A 17,991-nucleotide genomic window follows, 5' to 3' on the forward strand; every position below is an offset into this window, starting at 1 on the left:
CTACCTGACAGGCCATCACCATTTTACAGGGTTCAGAACAACAGCGAAGTGGCATCTCTGACCTGATTGTAGTGCATGGTCACATACAGCTCATTCTCAAACTTCAGTGGCTGATCCCAGAGCACTCGCCGGAACCAGAGTGTGTAGCCACCGTCCACCTGCTCCATTTCTGAGGCTACATCCAGTATGTAGGCCCGGCAACTTAGTGGACACACGTGCTGGCCTACAGGGAGAAAGAGGCATCACTGGGAGAAGGAAAACCGTGGTGTAAGCAGTACCAACCTGACAGCCAAGTGGAGTGTCACCAGCAAAGATGCAGCTTCCTTACTAAGGGGAACAAACTTCTTACAGAACAGGGTGCTCACACACTAGTGAGGTGCTGGCAACCACAGGAGGATCAGCTCCAATTCAAGGGAACAAGTGACATTCCACTCCTCCCAGGGAAGGGGCAATTTCATGTTCTGGAATGCCTACCAGGGTCTAGAAAGGGCCTTGGATTCTGCACTGAGAAATCCCAGCTCCTTTCCAGAGGAGGCTGAGGTCACAGAGAAGCACAGTAGGCCTTAGCCGGGAGCTTTTCTGCAGACCTCCTTCAGGAGAGCCTGCTTGCTGGACAACTGTAGTGGGCAGAGTTGAAGGCATGAGCTCCAAACTGAGAGAGGTACACATGCTTCTCCCTTGAACTGATGTCCTGCTACCCCTCTGTGGTGGTTTGAATAGGAATGGCTCCCATAGACTCGTGTTTGAATGCTTGGCCCATGGGGAGTGACACTATTAGGAAGTGTGGCCTTCCTTGTTGGAGTAGGTGTGGCCTTGTTGGAGGAAGTGTGTCACCGTGGGGGCAGGATTTAAGGTCTCCTATTCTCAAGCTCTGCCCAGTGTGGAACACAGTCCCCTTCTGTTGCCTGAGGATCAAAATGTAGAACTCTCAGCTCCTTCTCCAGCACCATGTCTGTCTGCCTGGATGCTGTGAAGCTTTCCACCATGATGATAATGGACTAAGCCTCTGAAATTGTAAGCCAGCCCCGATTAAATCCTTTCTTTTATAAGAGTTGTCTTGGTCATGGTGTCTCTTCATAGCAATAAAACTCTAACACTGTCCTGCCTCTTTAGTGGAACTGTACTGTGGAGGGTTACTTGGCATGATGATGAGAGTTCAGAATCCTGAGGCCAGATTGCCTGAGTTCTGACCTCCATCGTGCAATCTTGAGCAAGTCACGGTGGTGTCTGAGGACAGTCTCTAGAGATAGCAATATCCTAAGGCCTGGAACTTGTGACTATGTCACCTTATGGCAAAAGGATCTTTCAGATGTGATTAAGAGTCTCAGATTTCAGGCCAAATGGAGACACTAAAAATGCTAAAATAGAGGCAAGAGGCTCAAGTGAGATGTGAGTGCAGAGTTGAGGTTGGGGCAGGAGAAAGACATCTGAAGACCACACTCTTGGCTTCAGAGACAGAGAAGGAGCCCCAAGCCAAGCAGTGTGGGTAGTGAGGAGAAGCTGTGAAAGGATGAATACAGAACTTCCCCTAAGCTTCCAGAAGAAAGCAGTCTTGGCCATGTTTCTATTCTAGTGTCTGATTCTCAGAACTGTGAGATACATCCATCTCTGTTATGATAAGTCACTTAGCTTCTGGTGTGCTATAGCAATCACCAGAAAACTAATACAGCTTCTCTGGGCCTTAATTTCCCCAACTGTAAATAGCAAAGAGTCTACTGTATAGAGTTGTTCTGAGAGTTAAAAGACTTTATAGGATTTTTCTCAGTCATAGAAGGCTTGCCTAGGATCTGCCAGACCCTAGGTTTGATTCTCAGCGTAGCCCCAAACAAAAACAAACAGATCAACCACAGGCTTCATACCATACTTTGAATCATGCCTACTATGTGCTCAATACATGTCTACTGTTCTGGCCATTCTGCTACCTGCCATGACCATCCGTCTCTGTCCTGGCTGGACCTGGGGTAGGGAGTGCTGAGGCACTCGAAGGATGACTGGAGATGGCTGTGACTACCAGCTGGTGGAAGGCTAGACTAGCCTAGAGTGGGCATGCTGCAAATTGGAGGGGTTTGGGGGTGTGTGAGAAGTTCCCTGTGTACTTAGGGGCCTTTAGGAGAAGGGCCCACTGAGACCTGAGGAGGGGGTCACATGATCCTGTGCGGGCTTTGAGGGCTGGAGTAAATATTCCTATGTGGGATTTCAGGTGTCTGATTGTATGGATGAAACGTTCCCAAAATGTAATTATCTAGAGAACAGCTTCTGAGGAGGTCCTGAGGGGCCTGAGAGGCCAGAGCAGGATTCAGAGGTTTGTCCTCCACAAACCCCAGTCTGGAAGGGGCGACAGTCTTGTCCAGAACATAAGTGGGAGAAATGAAAGGCTTGGGGAGAGAGCTCATTACTGCAGAGGTCCTCTCTCATGGAGGGTGCACGCTTCAGAGAAAGTGACCTTTGGCCTGGCCATCAGGGCAGGGTAGAGAGGCTCCCGTGGCCAAAGGTGATGCTGAGTCATGAAGGAGTCTAGAATGTTCGGTCCTCCTGGCTACTCACCTCGGTTGGTGACAACAAAAATGACATATTCATCGAAGGTTTCAGGGCGTGTCAGTGCCATCTCGGTACAGAGTCCCTCTATGACATCCAGGGCCACCTGGGAAGGCCAGAGAGGTAAAGCTGGGCCTTAGCCACTAACCAAGATGCATAGGACTCTGTGTCTCAGCCTACAGAATATAGCTCTTGGAACTGGCTCCTGATTTGTCTTTTCATATTCATTGTGTGACTCTAGACTATGTGATACTTAGCCTCTGGAATCTCCGTTTGCTGTTCCACACTCAGCATCTATAAGGGACCTATTGTCCAAAGACACCAAATTTCCAAGATGAGCAAGCTGATTACTTAAAATTGTATAGTTATTTGCATGTGACCCATACATATCCTTCCTAGATTTTCAATCAACTCTTAACTGATAATGGCAAACACAGTAAGATACTGTGTGAACATATGTCATACAATATTGTTTAGAGAAAGGCAAGAAAAGAATCTGTACTGTTACAATGTGACAGCTGGTTGAATCTGCAGACGCTGAACCCACTGTAGTAGAGAAGCAACTAACTGTAAGTCGTGTCTCACGGGGCTGTGCAGGAGCCGCTGGATCGCTGATGCTCACCTGACCCAACCCAGAGCCTGGTATCCCTACCTTTAGCAAAAGCTTGCTGAGACACCCTTACTTACTGTGCACGTTTTGATTTTCAGATGGCGTTCAAGGCCTCCTGGAAGAAGAAAGAGCTGCCTCTTGGAACTGCGGCCTGCCTGGGGTAGGTAAGCAGGAGAAAGATGAAGACCTGGACCCTCTTGCCCTCATGGGAGTCCCCTAATCCGGAGGCATGTTGATGCAGGAACCTTCATTCGGGATGATTGACAGGAACTATCTTAACACACCATGCAGTGCACATGCATCAAGCCAGGGGTTCTGGGCAGAGCTCATGTCTCCCACTCATCTTGACACCCTCTCCCCGTCCCTCCCTCCACTGGTCCCCAGCCCTGCCATAGGCTCACCAACATAGCTCGAAGCTCCATATTGCTGGGGAACTCCAGACGGCCTCCAAAACGCAAGGTCTTCTGCAGGTTCTGTTCACAGGCCTTGGCGATCCCTGCAGAGGCAGAGAGCTGAGACCTTGCTCAAAGTTGGCCGTGGAGGAAAAGGTTCCTCTCACCTCAGCCATGTGCTCCCTACGAGGAATAGGTCTCATCCCCTTTTTGCTAACTGAGAAAAGTGAACTCAGTAAGGGGCAGTCATTCACCAAGATTAGGCCCTCCAGCAGGATCCAAACCTATATCTCTTGGGGTTATAATCTGATTTGCCCTTGGCTTTGCGTGGACCTAGAGATGCCTATGCTCCTTAGCTGTTGACTATGTCGAATGGCTCAATGGATGGCATGATGGTGCCCAGTCCCTGTCAACTGGGACTGCAGACCGAGTGCCCTGTCTCACTGAACAGCACAAGACAGAGATGCCCCACCATCAATGCTCCATGCGCCTAAGCTAAGCAAGCCGTACACTCTCCCTCTCCAGGGGTGGAGTCAGGAATTCCAGGGTACAGACTGTAGTCATCTCCCACCTGGGAGCCCTTCCCTAGTTATCCCTGATAGTCAATAATCAGAGGAAGATTCAGGGGGAGGGACTCCCCTATGTTCTCTATGGCTGCCATCTCTATAACTGGTTAGAGGGCCCTGGCCCTTATTATTATTATTTGGAACTAGGGTTTTAGTACATGTAATCATTATTTTTTTGTCAACTTGACACAAACTAGAAACACCAGGAGTGGGAAACCTCACTGAAGGAAGTGCCCTGCCAGACTGGCCTGTTGACATGTCTACGCGGTATTTTCTAGAGCAATGGTTGGTGTGGGAAGGCCTGCCCCATTGGAGTTGGTTGTATCCCTGGGCAAGTGGCCTTGGAAGGTAAAAGAAAGATAGATGAAAGCTGGGTGTTGTGGCTCCTTTAATCCCAGCACTTGGGAGGCAGAGGCAGGTGGATCTCTGTGAGCTCAAGGCCGGCCTGGTCTACAGAGTGAGTTCCAGGACAGCCAGGGCTACACAGAGAAACCTTGTCTTGAAAAGAAAAGAAAAGGAAAAAAAAAAAAAAGGTAGCTGAGAGTGAGCGTAAGTGTAAACCAGTAAGCACTGCTTCTCCAAGGCACTGCTTCAGCTTCTGCCTCCAAGTTCCTACCTCAAGCTCCTGCTCTGACTTCCCTTCCTGGTGGACTGTACGCTATAAGACGAAACAGACCCTTCTCTCCATGTAGTTGCTTTTAGTCATGGTGTGTTATGGTCGCAAGAGAAATGACACTATGTATCCCGTGCTGGCCTGGAACTCCTCATTCTCCTGCCTCAGTGTCCCGAGTGCTGGGATTACAGGTGTGAACCACTATGTCTAGGCTCTTTCTTAGAGTTGCTATGGAAATAATGCTGTCCATACTGCAAAGGTAAAGCTGGGACTTTGCCACCAACTGCAGGCCACTGAAGACCCTGCACCAGTATAAGCAGTGCCCTGCTTTGGGGTTCTGGGTTTTTGCTCCACCTCCTTCATTTCTCCTTCATGTCATGCATTTCCACTTCTGGGCCTTGACTCCTACAAAGTCCATCAGGAAATTCTTTCTGTGCAAACACTGCCCAGGGCAATTCCTGCTCCAGGAAGCCTTCCCTGGCCACACCCACATGAGGTCAGAGGAGCCAATCCCCTTGGGATCTCCATGAATGTTTGTAGAGTCAAGTGTATCAGTTACTGCCTGGGCACCAGCCAACCACCAGGCTTTCTGGTTTTCTCAGCCCATGGCTGCATGCCCTGTCCCTGTGTGAGAGTCCCCACTCGCAGCCCCTCACCTTGGAAGGGCAGACCTGGAGTCCAGCTCACATGTTGGAGGAAGCGAATGAGGTGTGGATAGAAGACCTCCGAGCAACTGTAGTAGGCAGCCATGATGTACAGCAGCCTCCAGCCTCGCTGACAGCTGTCCCTGTAACACACAGGGGTCACATCACAGGTGGCAGAGAGGTGGACACAGGATCTAAGACTGGTCAATCAGAGCTCAGCCAACTCTAATCATTGTATCCTGAGCCATTGTGGTTGGTTCAAAAATGTACGAGCATGGTGCCAGCCGAGGAGTTGGGAGCTTCCTTCATTTTTGAAAAACATTGAAAATATTGAAAAATATTATTCAATGTATATAAGAATTTTTTTTCAGGGGCTTGAGAGATGGCTCAGCAGTAAGGGCACTGACTGTTTTTCTGGAGGACCTGGGTTAAAATCCCAGCACCCACATAGCAGCTCAAAACTGCTGGTAACTCCAAGATCTGACACCCTCACATAGACATACATGCAGGCAAAACACCAATGCACATAAAACAAAGGTAAATAATTTCTTTTAAAAATCTTTTTTTCTTTCTTTTTAAAGTTTGTTTGTGTGTGATTTGCATGTGTAGGTGCTGGTATGCCATGGGGAGTATGTGAGGGTCACAGGAGAAATCTGTGAAGTTGGTTCTCTCTTCCCATTTTACATGGCTTCTGGGGATTGAACGAGAGTTGTCAGGCCTGCAAAGCAAGCTCTTCACTCACAGCCATCTTGCTCGCCCCACAAGGACCATTTTTCAGGCTGGGAAGATGACAAGGTGGGTAAAGGGCTTGCTCTGCAAGCAAGAGAACCTGAGTTTGGATCCTCAGCTCTGAGGTAAAGCTGGGCATGGCAGCATGTGCCTGCACCCCCCAGTTCCCAGCCTTATCCCAGTATTCTGAGTCCTTGCCCACCTCTGCCACGAACTTCACTTCTGGACCTTCACTCCCGACCATGAGGAAATGAAATCCCTTCTGTGCACTCACCTCCCAGGGTAATCCCTGCTCCAGGAATCCTAACCCTGGCCACTATTTGGGGGAAGGTAGGAAGGAAGGAAGGAAGAGAGGAAGGAAGGAAGGAAGGAAGGAAGGAAGGAAGGAAGGAAGGAAGGAAAAGAGGAAAAAAGGAAGGAAGAAAGGAGGAAGGATTGGGGGAAGAAAGAAAGAACAATAGAGGAAATTACCCAAAGTCAACTTCTGGTCTCCATGTTTGCATGCACAGGTGAGTGTGTACACACACACACACACACATACACACGAGGGGGGGGGACTATAAAGGCCAGGCTGGCCAGGCTGACATCAAACTTCTTCTACTTCAGCTTCTGAAGGGCTTACAGCAAGTGCCACTATGCCCAGTGTGACTTTATTTTAACTCTCTGGTGCTTTGACATCAACTGTCCCTCACTGTGAGAATGAGATCTGTCCCAGTTCTTCCTATCTGATCCCTCATTCAGGGACATGGCGAATGACAAATGTCAAGGAGTTTGTGCCAATCAAATCCTTTATGGGGACTTTTAATCAGTGAAGGAGTATAAAATGAGGCCAGGCATAACTGCAGCCCGTTGTCTGCCCTCAGTGTTTCAGCATCTCAGAAATACTGTACGCGCTCTTTTGTTTTCATTTACATTTTCTTTATATTTACTTACATAAGTGTGCACATGCATTTGTACACACACGGAGGTCGGAGAACAACTTCAGGGGTCAGTTCTCTCTTCTATCACACAGGTTCCAGGGACTGAACTCAGGTTGCCAGGCTTGGAGACACCTTTACCAGCTGAGCCATCACACCAGCCCCCACTCCCACTTTGTTTTGAGACAGGGCCTCACGTAACCCAGGTTGGCCTTGAACTCAGTATATACCCAAGGATGACCTTGAACTTCTGTTCCTCCAACTTCTGCCTCCCGAGTTCTGGGATTACAGGCATGCCACCACACCCAGGTTTTTCTCAGGTTCTTTTGTCAGAAGTTGCCCTTCAGAGACTGGAGAGACAGCCCATAGGGTAAAGGCACTTACCACCAAGCTGGGTGACCTGAGTTCAAACCTGGAGATCCACATGGTAGAAGGGGGAACCTCTCATCCATTTTCCTCAACCTCCACACATGTATCCTCACCACTAGCACCCAACCACTAAGTACAATGTGTTTTTTTGGGTTGTTTTTTTTTCTTTTTGTTTTGTTTAGATTTTATGAGTATACTATCTGCAATTACATCTGCATGCCAGAAGAGGGCACCAGATCCCATTACAGCCGGTTGTGAGCCACCACATGGTTGCTGGGAATAGAACTCAGGACCTGTAGAAGAGCAGCTAGCTGGTGTCCACAACCGCAGAGCCATCTCTCCAGCCCCTGTGATGTGTTCTTTATTCCAAGTTGGACTTGGAAGGGAGAAACTTTCTTGAAAGTCCAAAACGAAGTTCAAACACTCATTTCTCTGCTTTACCAAATATCAGTAAACAGCAACTGTAGTGGAAGACTGGGAAAGCCCTGGATATCCTGGGAGCTGTATGGGGCTGTCTGTTCCTCTCCTATCCAGGGGCAACTCGTTTGAATGACTGACAAACATATGTGTTCTTCTGGCCAGGACTTGGAAAAGTGTTACAGGAGTTGTTATGCTCGGCCACCCGCCCTCAGCGGGCCAACTGTGTTGTAATGGTGAAAACAGAAAAGAGGCATCTTAGTAAGAGCACCACATGGGGGCCAGACACTGCTCCTCCGAGTCCATCTTCTTGGATTTGAGAATGTCTGTAGCAAACTGAGTCAGTATTGCATTTCTTATGATCCCTGAGCTGAAGAAATGTTCCTCAAAGCTGTCACTTTGCTAACTAACTGTGAGAGACTGCATGGGAATGTTACCAACCTAGAAGCTGAGGATGGAGGAAGCCTGCCACCCTTCTGAAGAGTCACTGTTGATGTTGTTGATGATGATTATGGTGATGAAGGTGATGGTGATGATGTGGTGTGTGTGTGTGTGTGTGTGTGTGTGCATGCACCTGCCTGTGTGTGAGTGTGTGCACATGAGGGCAGCAGGTACCTGTAGAGGCCAGAAGATAGAGTTGGATCCCCTGGAGCTAGAGTCACAGGCATTTGTGACTTGCCTGGCATGGGCGCTGGGAACTGAACTTTGTTCCTCTGGGAGAGCAGCAAGTACTCTTAACCTCTCAGCCATCTCCCCGTCCCTGAAAGCTTGCTTTCTAGTGGTACCTGGACTCCGCTGTGCCTGAAAGCACACCCTGACAGACTTTCAGGTGCCTGAACTAATAAGTTTTCGCTTTGACTCAAACCACCCTGAGCTGGATTTCTGTTGCATGGAACTAAGAACAGGTTACTGCATCCCACACACCTAGGGATTGAAAATGAAGATTTCTGGCAATGAAACGGGGTTGCCTTTTTCATAGAGGAAGAAAGAGGAGAAATGGAATGCTCTAGACCAAGGAACTCCCAAAACACAAAGCAGGGAAGAAGGGGAGTGGAGAGAAGCTGAGGCGGGAGAAGTTCTGAGATGGGGGAGTGTGGGCACAGTGGTCTGGGAGGCTTAGTCGACTCACTGCTTAGAGCTGGTGTTGTCTGTGATCTGCTTCACAATCTGGCAGTAGCATTCGTCTCTCATGACCTCATGATCGCCACAAAGCTGAAAAAAGGCTCACCAATCACCTGCTGAGCCAGGTCTGGAAGGTCTCAGCCCTCCCTGCACCAGCAGGATATGCTCATTCCTCTCTGGGCAACATAAAAGGTTTCCCACTGCACTGAAACTGACAATTGGGGAGACCAAGGCACAGAGCAAGAAGGAAGCATGAGGTAATGCCTCAGGACTGACCTTCAGGAGGGTGCAGAGTACATCCAGTTCACTCTGGCTCTTCAGCGGGGCATCTCCCATGAATCTCATCACAGCTGTAGGAAAGACCCATTCTGCTCAGGCCCAGCATGCCCAAGCTGCCCATCCCAAGGGCCCCCCAAAGTCCATCCTTCTCTGGGAGCCTGCTGCTGAGACAGCTAGAGGCTTCCGTTCTCTTCAAAGGGCCCTGATTTGGGGAAGAGACAACTCTGAGAACCAGAGAAGAGAGGTAACAAACACAGGTAACACAGTATTTGCATCCCACACACCTACAAACATGTCAACCGCCATCTTGTTGAGATTGCTGTCACTGAGTTCAATGAGAGATTCCTGGATGGGGACCTGTGAGGAGACCAAAGGGCTGTGTCATAACGGAGCGGGGACAAAACAGAAGAGCGTCTGCACCACGCTTTCAGGCTGAATTACAGCCGCCTGGAAAGCCTACATCACAAAATAGGGACAGTCACTGACTGTGCTGCAAGGAACCTTGGCTCCAGATGCTGACAGCCAGAGGCTTTCAATGGGGACAAAGTATGTGCTCTAGAGGATAGAAAGGTTTCTGCAACACCACTTTACAGACGAGGAAACTGAGGCACAGAACATGCACCTTAGTGAAGCAAAGCATGTCCTCCAGAGTTTTGGACTCCCGATCCTCCTTAGACTTCAGCTTGAGGCCATCCCTGCAACAAATGGGCGCCGCTACACAGTCTTGCATCCCGCCTTTGGTCACACCTCTGCCCCTTCCAGTCAGTCTCCCAACAGGAAGACACCCAGAAGCGGAGCTGGTGGCCAACACCCTAGAGCCTGACGGAGTTCAAGACAGAGAAGGGGAAGAGGAAGATGGATCACTACCCACCGGGGACGCCTCCGAGGGTCTCGGAAGTACTTCTGGGCAAATTCGAGCATTGTGCTTGGTGGGAGCGCCTCGGAGTCCTCTCCGCTGTCAGCTGAACGCGCCCTGACTGGGGGACCCTGTGGGATAGGTGCAGTTGCCAAGGTCCATCGCCACCCCCACCTCGACCGTCCGGTGAAAGCTGACCCCCCCCAACCCCCCCCCACCCCCGCCGGCCAAGTAACTGGACTCTTGGAGCCTAACTCACCACTTGCAAAGACTCTGCTTCTAAGTCAGGCCCCGCCCTCTAGGCCAGTCCCTTGCATGGAATTGGCTGCATCCCCGGCTGGCCCCGCCCCTGGAGTGTCCGCCTTGCTCCTCACCTCTCTCCGGCGCCCCACCTCCCGTGCGGCTGCTGCAGAGGCCACGGCGGCGGCCACCGCGGCAGCACGGCCCCGCCCCGGCTCGGCTGGGAGCTGCAAGAAGTCTGGTGCAGCGGCGGGCTGCACGAGCTCTGAAGGAAAGCGACCTACGCGCCCGTGGACCGCCCCGAACCGCCAGCCTAGGGACGTATAGAGGAAAAACAGGAAGGTCTTATCTTGGGACAGAGCGGGTCCTTTAAGGCGCCCCCTTGGTCCATTCCTAGTACTGTTGTTTGTTGTTGTTGTTTGGTTGGGTTTTGTTTGTTTGTTTGTTTGTTTTTTTGTTGTTGTTGTTGGTTTTTTGTGGTACTGGGAATGAATGCCAAGAACAGGCTACAGGCTTGGAGACACACCTCAGCACTTGTGTAGGCAGAGGTTGAGTTGAAGAGCTGTTGGCTCGCACTGTCAGGTCACCATAGGAGACCAAGGGGGTACCAATAAACTCTTATCGTGTGTTTGCAGTGTGGCGCTCCAGGTTTGGAGTATCAACAAGTACTCACCAAAGTCAGGGCCTCTCCGCCGCAGCTCCTCCAGGTACACCAGTTTCTTGCGAACTACACAACCCGCGCTGTAGCCTGTGGCAGGAGCTTGCATCAGCATATACCAGGGAAGCCCTTCTCGCAGCCTCCCTTGCGCCCTTCCACCCAGCCATGGAACTGACCCACTCTAGGTGGTTCCAGGTTCTGCAGGTGGATGATGTCACCCTTGTGGAAGGACAGCAGCTCAGGGTCTTCAGACAGGAAGTTCCTCACTGCCACCACATAGTCAGAATCCTGGGAAACAGCAGGAATAGAGTGCTGTGTACTGACTGCCTTCATCCCAGGGGCTTCCAGCCTTTCTACAGCTCCCTCCATTCTCCCAAGCCACCAGAGAAGGGACATTCCCTAGGTGGGCAGGGAGAAGTGATGGGTGTCCTCTAGATGAGCAGAGGGTAAGGCATTACACAGATGGAGCTCCACAGGCCTAAGGTTCCTGAGCAGGCTCTTGTGCCTAAGCCACTGATCCCTCCCTAAGCCTTCTGCTGTCTCCCCCTGGGCTGGGTGCTGGGCCTGGGTCATGTCCTGCCTAGGTGAAGGGGTGAACAGAGAAGGATGTTCAGAAAGCAAGTAATGCAGTTCTGAGGAGACAATTGCTTGGGGGCTTAGAGGAGACGAGTTCCCCACTGCTGAGGGCAGGCATGAAGATGCTGGGAAAGCAAAAACTTGGCAATGACAGTGCATTGACGTAGAGGTCTGTGGATATGTTCTGTGGTGTGCACATGTCATACTATATTCACTCTCTGGGCAGACTGGCTGTGGTCTGTCTACTGCAGTGGCAGGCAACACTTGTGAGGAATCCCAACCTTCTTCAGTTCCAGAATGAAGGTGTCTACTAGGGTCTTGACCTGCCGAGCCCGAGCCGAGAAGAGGATAACCTTCTCGTTGGTCAGGTTGAACTCTAGCATGTTCTGAGATGGCATGGTTACAAACAGGATGTCTGTGAAGCTGGAGGGAGAGAAGGTGGCAGGAGGCCAGGACCTTATGGCTAAGAAGATGCTCGACACCCCCAGGCATTTTCTGTTCCTGTTTCCCCCGCTCTGATCCATCTGTGGGTTCTACGTATCTCTTAAAACCCTTGTACCATATTCCAGCCCCACAGTCCAACCCCAAAACCAGACTATGCCCACACAATATCTTTGTCTCATCTGTTGGCCCAGTTTTCTCCATTTTATCCTCCAGAGCAAGGAGCTTTTGCCTGACCAGTGATTAAAGCTCTTTCCTGGCCTCCTTGAAAGGGACAAAGGGACTCCACTAGGGAGTCTGAGCACTCAGCAGGGTCTCAGGGCTAGGGACATCTCCTCCCCCAGATGCCTGGGGACTTGGTTGATCTCAGCAGTTATCCCCCTGTACAGTGAGCTCTGCAGGCTGGGCTGCCAAGTGGCTTCAGAAGCAGAGTAGTGGCTCCCAGCTTGACCACTTCCTGCCTATGTGACCAGAGACCACCAACTTCTGTCTGTGTGCCTCACTTTCCAAATCTCTAACATGGACTTAAGTAACGGGTTTGGCAAAGCCAGTGCATCACAGGTGCTTAATAGCAGCTCAGAGGAGCACAGTGAGCTGTGGACACTGATCTGTGCCTGTATCCAGACAGCCCCCTCCCACCTGCCTGCCAATCACCTGTATGCACACAGGACCCGAAGCCGTCTGCTGGCCTCCCTGCTGCCTTTGACCATCCTCAGGAGCTTGATGCCAGTGTGGGATACAGCTAGGATCTGCACACCAGTGCCAACACTGCCCTAGGAAGTGTGAGCCTGGTGAGGCCTTCCATCGTTATCCCCGGCTGCTCTGGGTAGGCAGGAAAGGGTGATGAAGGACTCCTACCATTGCTGGGAAGAGGCGGGAGAAGTAGATCTCCCAGCTGTCTCGGGCCATGCTGATCGCAGCCCGCTTCACATTTTCTGTTACCAGAGGTCGTTGTGTGTCCAGCTGGTTCTGGGCTAAGGAAGACCAGTTCTGCTCAAAACCCTTTTCCCTCTTTGCCAGCTCACATTCAAGGAGTTGGAGTCGGGGAGGGGTAAGAAGCTGGTGCCAACAACAAACTATCTGGCCAGTAGAAGCCACAGATAGATACAAGGGCCATACTGTATGCTACATGTTGCCGGCTTCCAAGCATGCAGCCTGGAGAGGCTGAATAAGGACAGGCACATGTGGAAGGCAGGAGGCCTGGGTGTGTCCTTAGCTTTCTTCCAGGCTAGGGCTGGCCCCCAGTCTAGTTGACTGCCCATCAGCCTCCCTTCCCTTCCCCAAGGTACCAAACAGGGCCTTCATCTGCAGCCGCTCATCCTCAGATATGCGCAGGCAAGCCTCAGAGAGTGTGTCATGCAGGATCTGCAGGAAGAAGTGTGTCCCAGCAGCTGGCTGATGAGTGTCCCTGCTAGACACTGAGGTCAGTATCTGGGTTCGTGGGATTGCATTCCTGCTCTGCAGCACTGGGATTATCTGTAAACTTGGTTGTCTTTATCTGAGCCTTCACATGGTCACCTTCCTAACCCTTTTTGCCTTTCCCAGACCTTGGTTTCTACATGTGTCCAGTGAGGCTGGGATTTGACCTCTGGGCTCTACTGAACGCAGAGTAGCTGTTTTGTATTGTTTTGTTTTGTATTGTTTTGTTGATACAGGGCTTTATATCAAAACTCCTGATGCTTCTTCCTCTACCTTCTGGGTGCTGGGGTTACAGGCATGCACATGTTTTAAATTGTGACTTATTAAATGGACGTGTGGCCTTGCTAACCTTGTTTATGGGAGTGGGGGAGGGGATCAGTAAAGCAGCTCTCAAACCCATAGACCCTGCTGGTGGGAGGGAAGAAGGACTCACCTGCCGGAACAGGAGGTCTAGCTGCACAGGGTGACTGTAGCTGTCCTTAGGGTAAAATACCTGTGTGGGTAGGCCTTAGTTATCCATGGGTTGCCTCTCCTTTTGATTGGGCCACACCCCCAGATGCAGTCCCTGGCTGATTCCTACCCTAGCTCCAGCCCCACTCCCATTCTTCATGGTTCCCCTGCCGTGGCTCCCTAGATAGCTCTGCACATATTTAGCTCTACCCATATTTATTTAGCCCTGCCCATATTTATTTAGCCCCACCCATATTTATTTAGCTCCGCCCATATTTATTTAGCGCATCCTCTGGCCTGCTACTGGCACCTCTTTGCGCAGGAAGATCCGCCAGGGGGCGTCCTGATAGCCATAGAAGTTGGGGTTGACTAGGCGGTGCAGTTGTGTCTGCACAGGATCCTCTGGAGGCTCCAGCGACCTTGAAGGCTGCACTGTAGAGGGCAGGGGCAGAGCGTATACGGGGGGTTTCTTGGGACCCAGCAGGAAAGGCAGTACCACGAGGGGCTGATGGTGGTGATAGGAGGTGTCGTGGAAGTACAGCAGGGTAATCGTGTGGGCTGGACAAACCTCTTTGAAATGATATTTGAGCTGACACCTGATTGATGGGAAAGAAGGAGCCAGGTGCCCAAAGACTCCTCTTGGAGGACACAGCCATGCAAAAGTCTTGAGGTGGGAGCAAGTTTGGTGCGTTAGTTACAGGAACTGAATGTGCCAAGCAAGAGGAAGGAGGGGAGAGGGATGGCCATGGGACTGGGCAAATAGATCATACAGGATGGTCAGTCAAGATCACAGTGAAGAGTTAGGTTTCATTATAGGAGCTTTTGTCAGAGATGCGATGCGAGCTGACTCATATTTTAGGGTCACTGCCTGATTAGGGCTTCTTTTTTAGAACAAAGGTTTATATCTCTGGGCTGGTACTTTGAAGTTATGTGACCTTGGGAAGCCATTAAACATCTCTGTGTCTCTGTCTCCCCATCTTTAACAGGTAGGAACAAATAGTATTGTTCTGATGAGCTTCTATAATATTCGCTGAAGCCAAGGTGGGGCTGGCCTGAAACCAGGTATTTAAGGGGTGACGTTATAATGACACAGTGTGTACTTTTGACTCAGAGACACACACAGTCCCAGAGACACCCTCTGTGCTCACAGGCTCACTCACTCACTTGGACACCACTGGCATGTTCCACTCTGTGGTGCTCACCTGGAGTGGGCCCCATGCATGGCCTTGGAGCACTGGTCACCGGCTTTACCATGGCCACAGCCTCTCTGGACACCTGTCTCACCACAAACAGAGCACTCAGGGGGCAGTAAGCAGGCCATGGAGGAGAGACACAGGGCCATGCTGAGAGGGCAGCTGGCTTCTGAGGCCTCTAGCCCTATGGGAACCCAACCCACTCTTTACCTGAGTGCCAGGCACTAAAGCCAGTTGAGTCTTCTGTCCCTTCAGAATCATTAGGGCCTCCTCATGGGGGTCAGGTGGCCTCCTGAACACCTTCCCACCATCCGTTCTGGCAGGGGATCCATGGCAGGTTAGACATGAGGTATCCCCTTATCCACAATCCCCATAATGGGGACCCCTGCCCTAGACACCGATACAAACAAGCAGAGAGAAGCTGAGGCTGTCTGGCACAACAGAGAGCATGTCAGCCTGAGCCTCTGGTTGCCCAGGGGCCCATCTTGCATGGTGATGAGCCCAGTACATTGCTGATGAAGGTAAGCTGAGGGTTGATGGCACCCACCTGCGGGCCTCAGGGTGTCCTGCCCAGGGTGGCTGTTTGTACTGCTTGACGATGCTTCTGATCTGCTGTGTGGGCTGTGGGAAGTGTTCTGAGTTGAGTGTGGAATACCGAACCAGCTCAGGAGAGGCCGAAACTGTGAGGACAGGTGGCCAGGTGAGGTCATCAGGCCCAGTCGCCGTGGAATATCTGGGAAGTCTCTGGACTTGTATGGACACTTACTGGATTCTGGAGCAGTCCAATCCTGAGCTAGGATTGGGGCAGCCACGGGCTTGCTAGGTATCTTGGGGGCCTTTGCCACAAAGCCTGGGGCCAACGACTGTGGAGTCGGACGCACCAGCACAGGCTTGGCTGGTGGGCCAGTGCCTACAGTCTTCGGCTGTGCCTCTGGTGCTAGGGGTCTCTGTGGAGAACAGGTCATGAGGTGGCCATCCAGGACATACTGGCTTATGCCTAGGCATCCCATTTCTGCCCAAAGTGGACTACAGGATTCTTGGCTTCAGAGAGAGGCACAGTAAACTCCTGGGTTATCACAATATTCCTGTTTATCCTAGGCAGCTCTGCTCACCTCTGAGAGCTGAGGTCTTGAGGTTGCACTCAGAGGCTGCTGCTGGAGTGCCAGAGCCTGTAGGGTCATCTCCCGGGCCTGGGAATAGGTGACCATGGTGACCAGGTGGACCTATTTCTGTGTACACACCAGTACACACACATACACAGAAACACACACACCGTGCCCTGTCCCCACTCACCAGTAGCACAGCCTGCCTGTGGATGAAGGCTTGCTGCAGAGCCAGTGTGGAGGCATCCAGGCCTGGGACTGGGGAGTCAGGCAGAGGACACAGGTGTTGGGGAAGCAGGAGCTCCCCTGTGCACCGCCCACCCCTAGCCCAGAAGCACGCTTAGGTGGCACTGACTGGGCTTGAGCTTGGGTTCTGGAGGTCTCCGGGAGGTATCTTCAGAAGCACCGCTACCACCTCCACCTGGCTGGCCTCCTCCTTTCATGCGGTAGGCGATGGCTGTTGGCTTCTCCAGGTCCTGGAGCAGCAGTGGCTGCCTTACTGCTGTGATCCCCAGGATCCATGGCAACAGGCACCTGACACCAGCCCGAGCTCCCAACCCACCCCCGCCACAAGAAACAGACTGTGGGAGTCGGTGTCTGTGCTGGGTTTCCTAGGGGAAGGGAGTCTTGTGAGATTTGGGAAAAGTTGATCCAGCAAGCCATTCCATTAGGGTGGCTTCTGCCAGATGTGACAGCTGGGGTCCTGAGAGTTAGCTAAGGGTCATTCCAGGGCAGCCAGGGACATCTTCAGCTGCCAGGTGACCCCAAGATTTCCCTGTCCCCAGCTAGACCCCAGGGCCCTGGCTGTGTAAGGCTCAGAATGTTACCCTAAGAAATGAAATGTCTCTGGTACACACACTGAGCCTGCCACTCACAGACATCCCTCTGCATCCCTACCGCATCCCCACAGGCCAGCACAGGGTCGAAGAGACTGTCCAAGTAGCCATCTAGTTCCCTGGGGGGCACCAAGGGCTCTCCAGTACTGTCCATAGCTGATGGTGGGGCACAAAAGGACCAAGTTTACTTTTCCTGTGGGAGTCCACACCATCTGGATTCTTTTCCCTCTAGTACAATGGCCATTCCTGATTAACCTTGGCGGTTCGATGTCCATCTCCGGGCCTCGGTTTCTCCATTTGTACCATCCTCTTTGTGGCTGCAGTACCCATCAAAGTCAGGCATTTTGGCCATGTGGTCCTGGGGCTGGGGCCTTGTGGGTGTGTCCTCGTCTGAGTCCCAGCAGTTCCCAAACACTCTGTGGATGAACAGGGAGGCACAGGACAGCTGACCCCAAAGAGGTCCCCTGAAACTTCTATGTGTCCTGGGTTGGGTGGCTTCCACAACTGAGGTATGTTGTGAAACACAACTAGACGTGGTAGTGTACACTTGTAGCTCCAGGCTCCAGAAGCTGAGGTAGGAGAGTTTGAGCCCAGGAGCTTGAGGTCCACTTAGCTCAAACCACCAAACATAAAACAGTCCTCAACCCCAGAACTCAGCTTTTCCCAACAGTTGATGGGTAAAGCCAGCTGCCCAGGGAGGTGGTCTGGGCAAGTAGCTACATACCCTCTGGTGTCTCCCCTGCCAGCCAAAGGCCCTTCTGCACCCACTATAAAGTAGGATTTCTGTCGTGGGAAATCCCTGAGCAGTTCCAGGTCTGACACCAGGTCCAGCACATAGTCATGTCCAGCCAGCTCTGCCCACTGGACTCCATTCTTCATGGCCACAGTCCAGCCCCTCCAACCATCAGCCAGCCCTCTGGTCAGTGTGCAGAGAAATAGAGATAAAGTGTGAAACTGGTAGGCACTGCCTGGAGACCCTGGGGTATGAGTCAGACCCCAGGCATGGCCAAAGTGGTCCTCTGCACC

The 17,991-nt window shown here is 51.6% G+C and overlaps 1 protein-coding gene across 1 annotated transcript in view; it reads right to left on the reverse strand.

Annotated features, from left to right (window-relative positions):
* Myo15a (myosin XVA) overlaps positions 1 to 17,991 on the reverse strand; it is a 55,952-nt gene that overhangs the window by 9,255 nt on the left and 28,706 nt on the right. The window contains exons 32-60 of the mRNA XM_034507337.2: positions 17,690 to 17,881; positions 17,221 to 17,381; positions 17,027 to 17,121; positions 16,485 to 16,605; positions 16,320 to 16,387; positions 16,139 to 16,216; positions 15,793 to 15,973; positions 15,574 to 15,706; positions 15,237 to 15,342; positions 15,036 to 15,108; positions 14,144 to 14,265; positions 13,817 to 13,876; positions 13,254 to 13,329; positions 12,823 to 12,938; positions 12,619 to 12,737; positions 11,805 to 11,946; positions 11,124 to 11,235; positions 10,963 to 11,037; positions 10,424 to 10,602; positions 10,065 to 10,180; positions 9,816 to 9,888; positions 9,478 to 9,550; positions 9,191 to 9,264; positions 8,922 to 9,004; positions 5,373 to 5,503; positions 3,547 to 3,641; positions 3,223 to 3,300; positions 2,545 to 2,641; positions 63 to 223 (exon numbers count right to left, since the gene is read on the reverse strand). Coding sequence (XP_034363228.1) covers positions 63 to 223; positions 2,545 to 2,641; positions 3,223 to 3,300; positions 3,547 to 3,641; positions 5,373 to 5,503; positions 8,922 to 9,004; positions 9,191 to 9,264; positions 9,478 to 9,550; positions 9,816 to 9,888; positions 10,065 to 10,180; positions 10,424 to 10,602; positions 10,963 to 11,037; positions 11,124 to 11,235; positions 11,805 to 11,946; positions 12,619 to 12,737; positions 12,823 to 12,938; positions 13,254 to 13,329; positions 13,817 to 13,876; positions 14,144 to 14,265; positions 15,036 to 15,108; positions 15,237 to 15,342; positions 15,574 to 15,706; positions 15,793 to 15,973; positions 16,139 to 16,216; positions 16,320 to 16,387; positions 16,485 to 16,605; positions 17,027 to 17,121; positions 17,221 to 17,381; positions 17,690 to 17,881 — 3,190 coding nt within the window. The remainder of the gene's footprint in view (positions 1 to 62; positions 224 to 2,544; positions 2,642 to 3,222; positions 3,301 to 3,546; positions 3,642 to 5,372; positions 5,504 to 8,921; positions 9,005 to 9,190; positions 9,265 to 9,477; positions 9,551 to 9,815; positions 9,889 to 10,064; positions 10,181 to 10,423; positions 10,603 to 10,962; positions 11,038 to 11,123; positions 11,236 to 11,804; positions 11,947 to 12,618; positions 12,738 to 12,822; positions 12,939 to 13,253; positions 13,330 to 13,816; positions 13,877 to 14,143; positions 14,266 to 15,035; positions 15,109 to 15,236; positions 15,343 to 15,573; positions 15,707 to 15,792; positions 15,974 to 16,138; positions 16,217 to 16,319; positions 16,388 to 16,484; positions 16,606 to 17,026; positions 17,122 to 17,220; positions 17,382 to 17,689; positions 17,882 to 17,991) is intronic.

This window comes from Arvicanthis niloticus, chromosome 6, assembly GCF_011762505.2.
Source record: "Arvicanthis niloticus isolate mArvNil1 chromosome 6, mArvNil1.pat.X, whole genome shotgun sequence".
NCBI classification, from domain to species: domain Eukaryota; kingdom Metazoa; phylum Chordata; class Mammalia; order Rodentia; family Muridae; genus Arvicanthis; species Arvicanthis niloticus.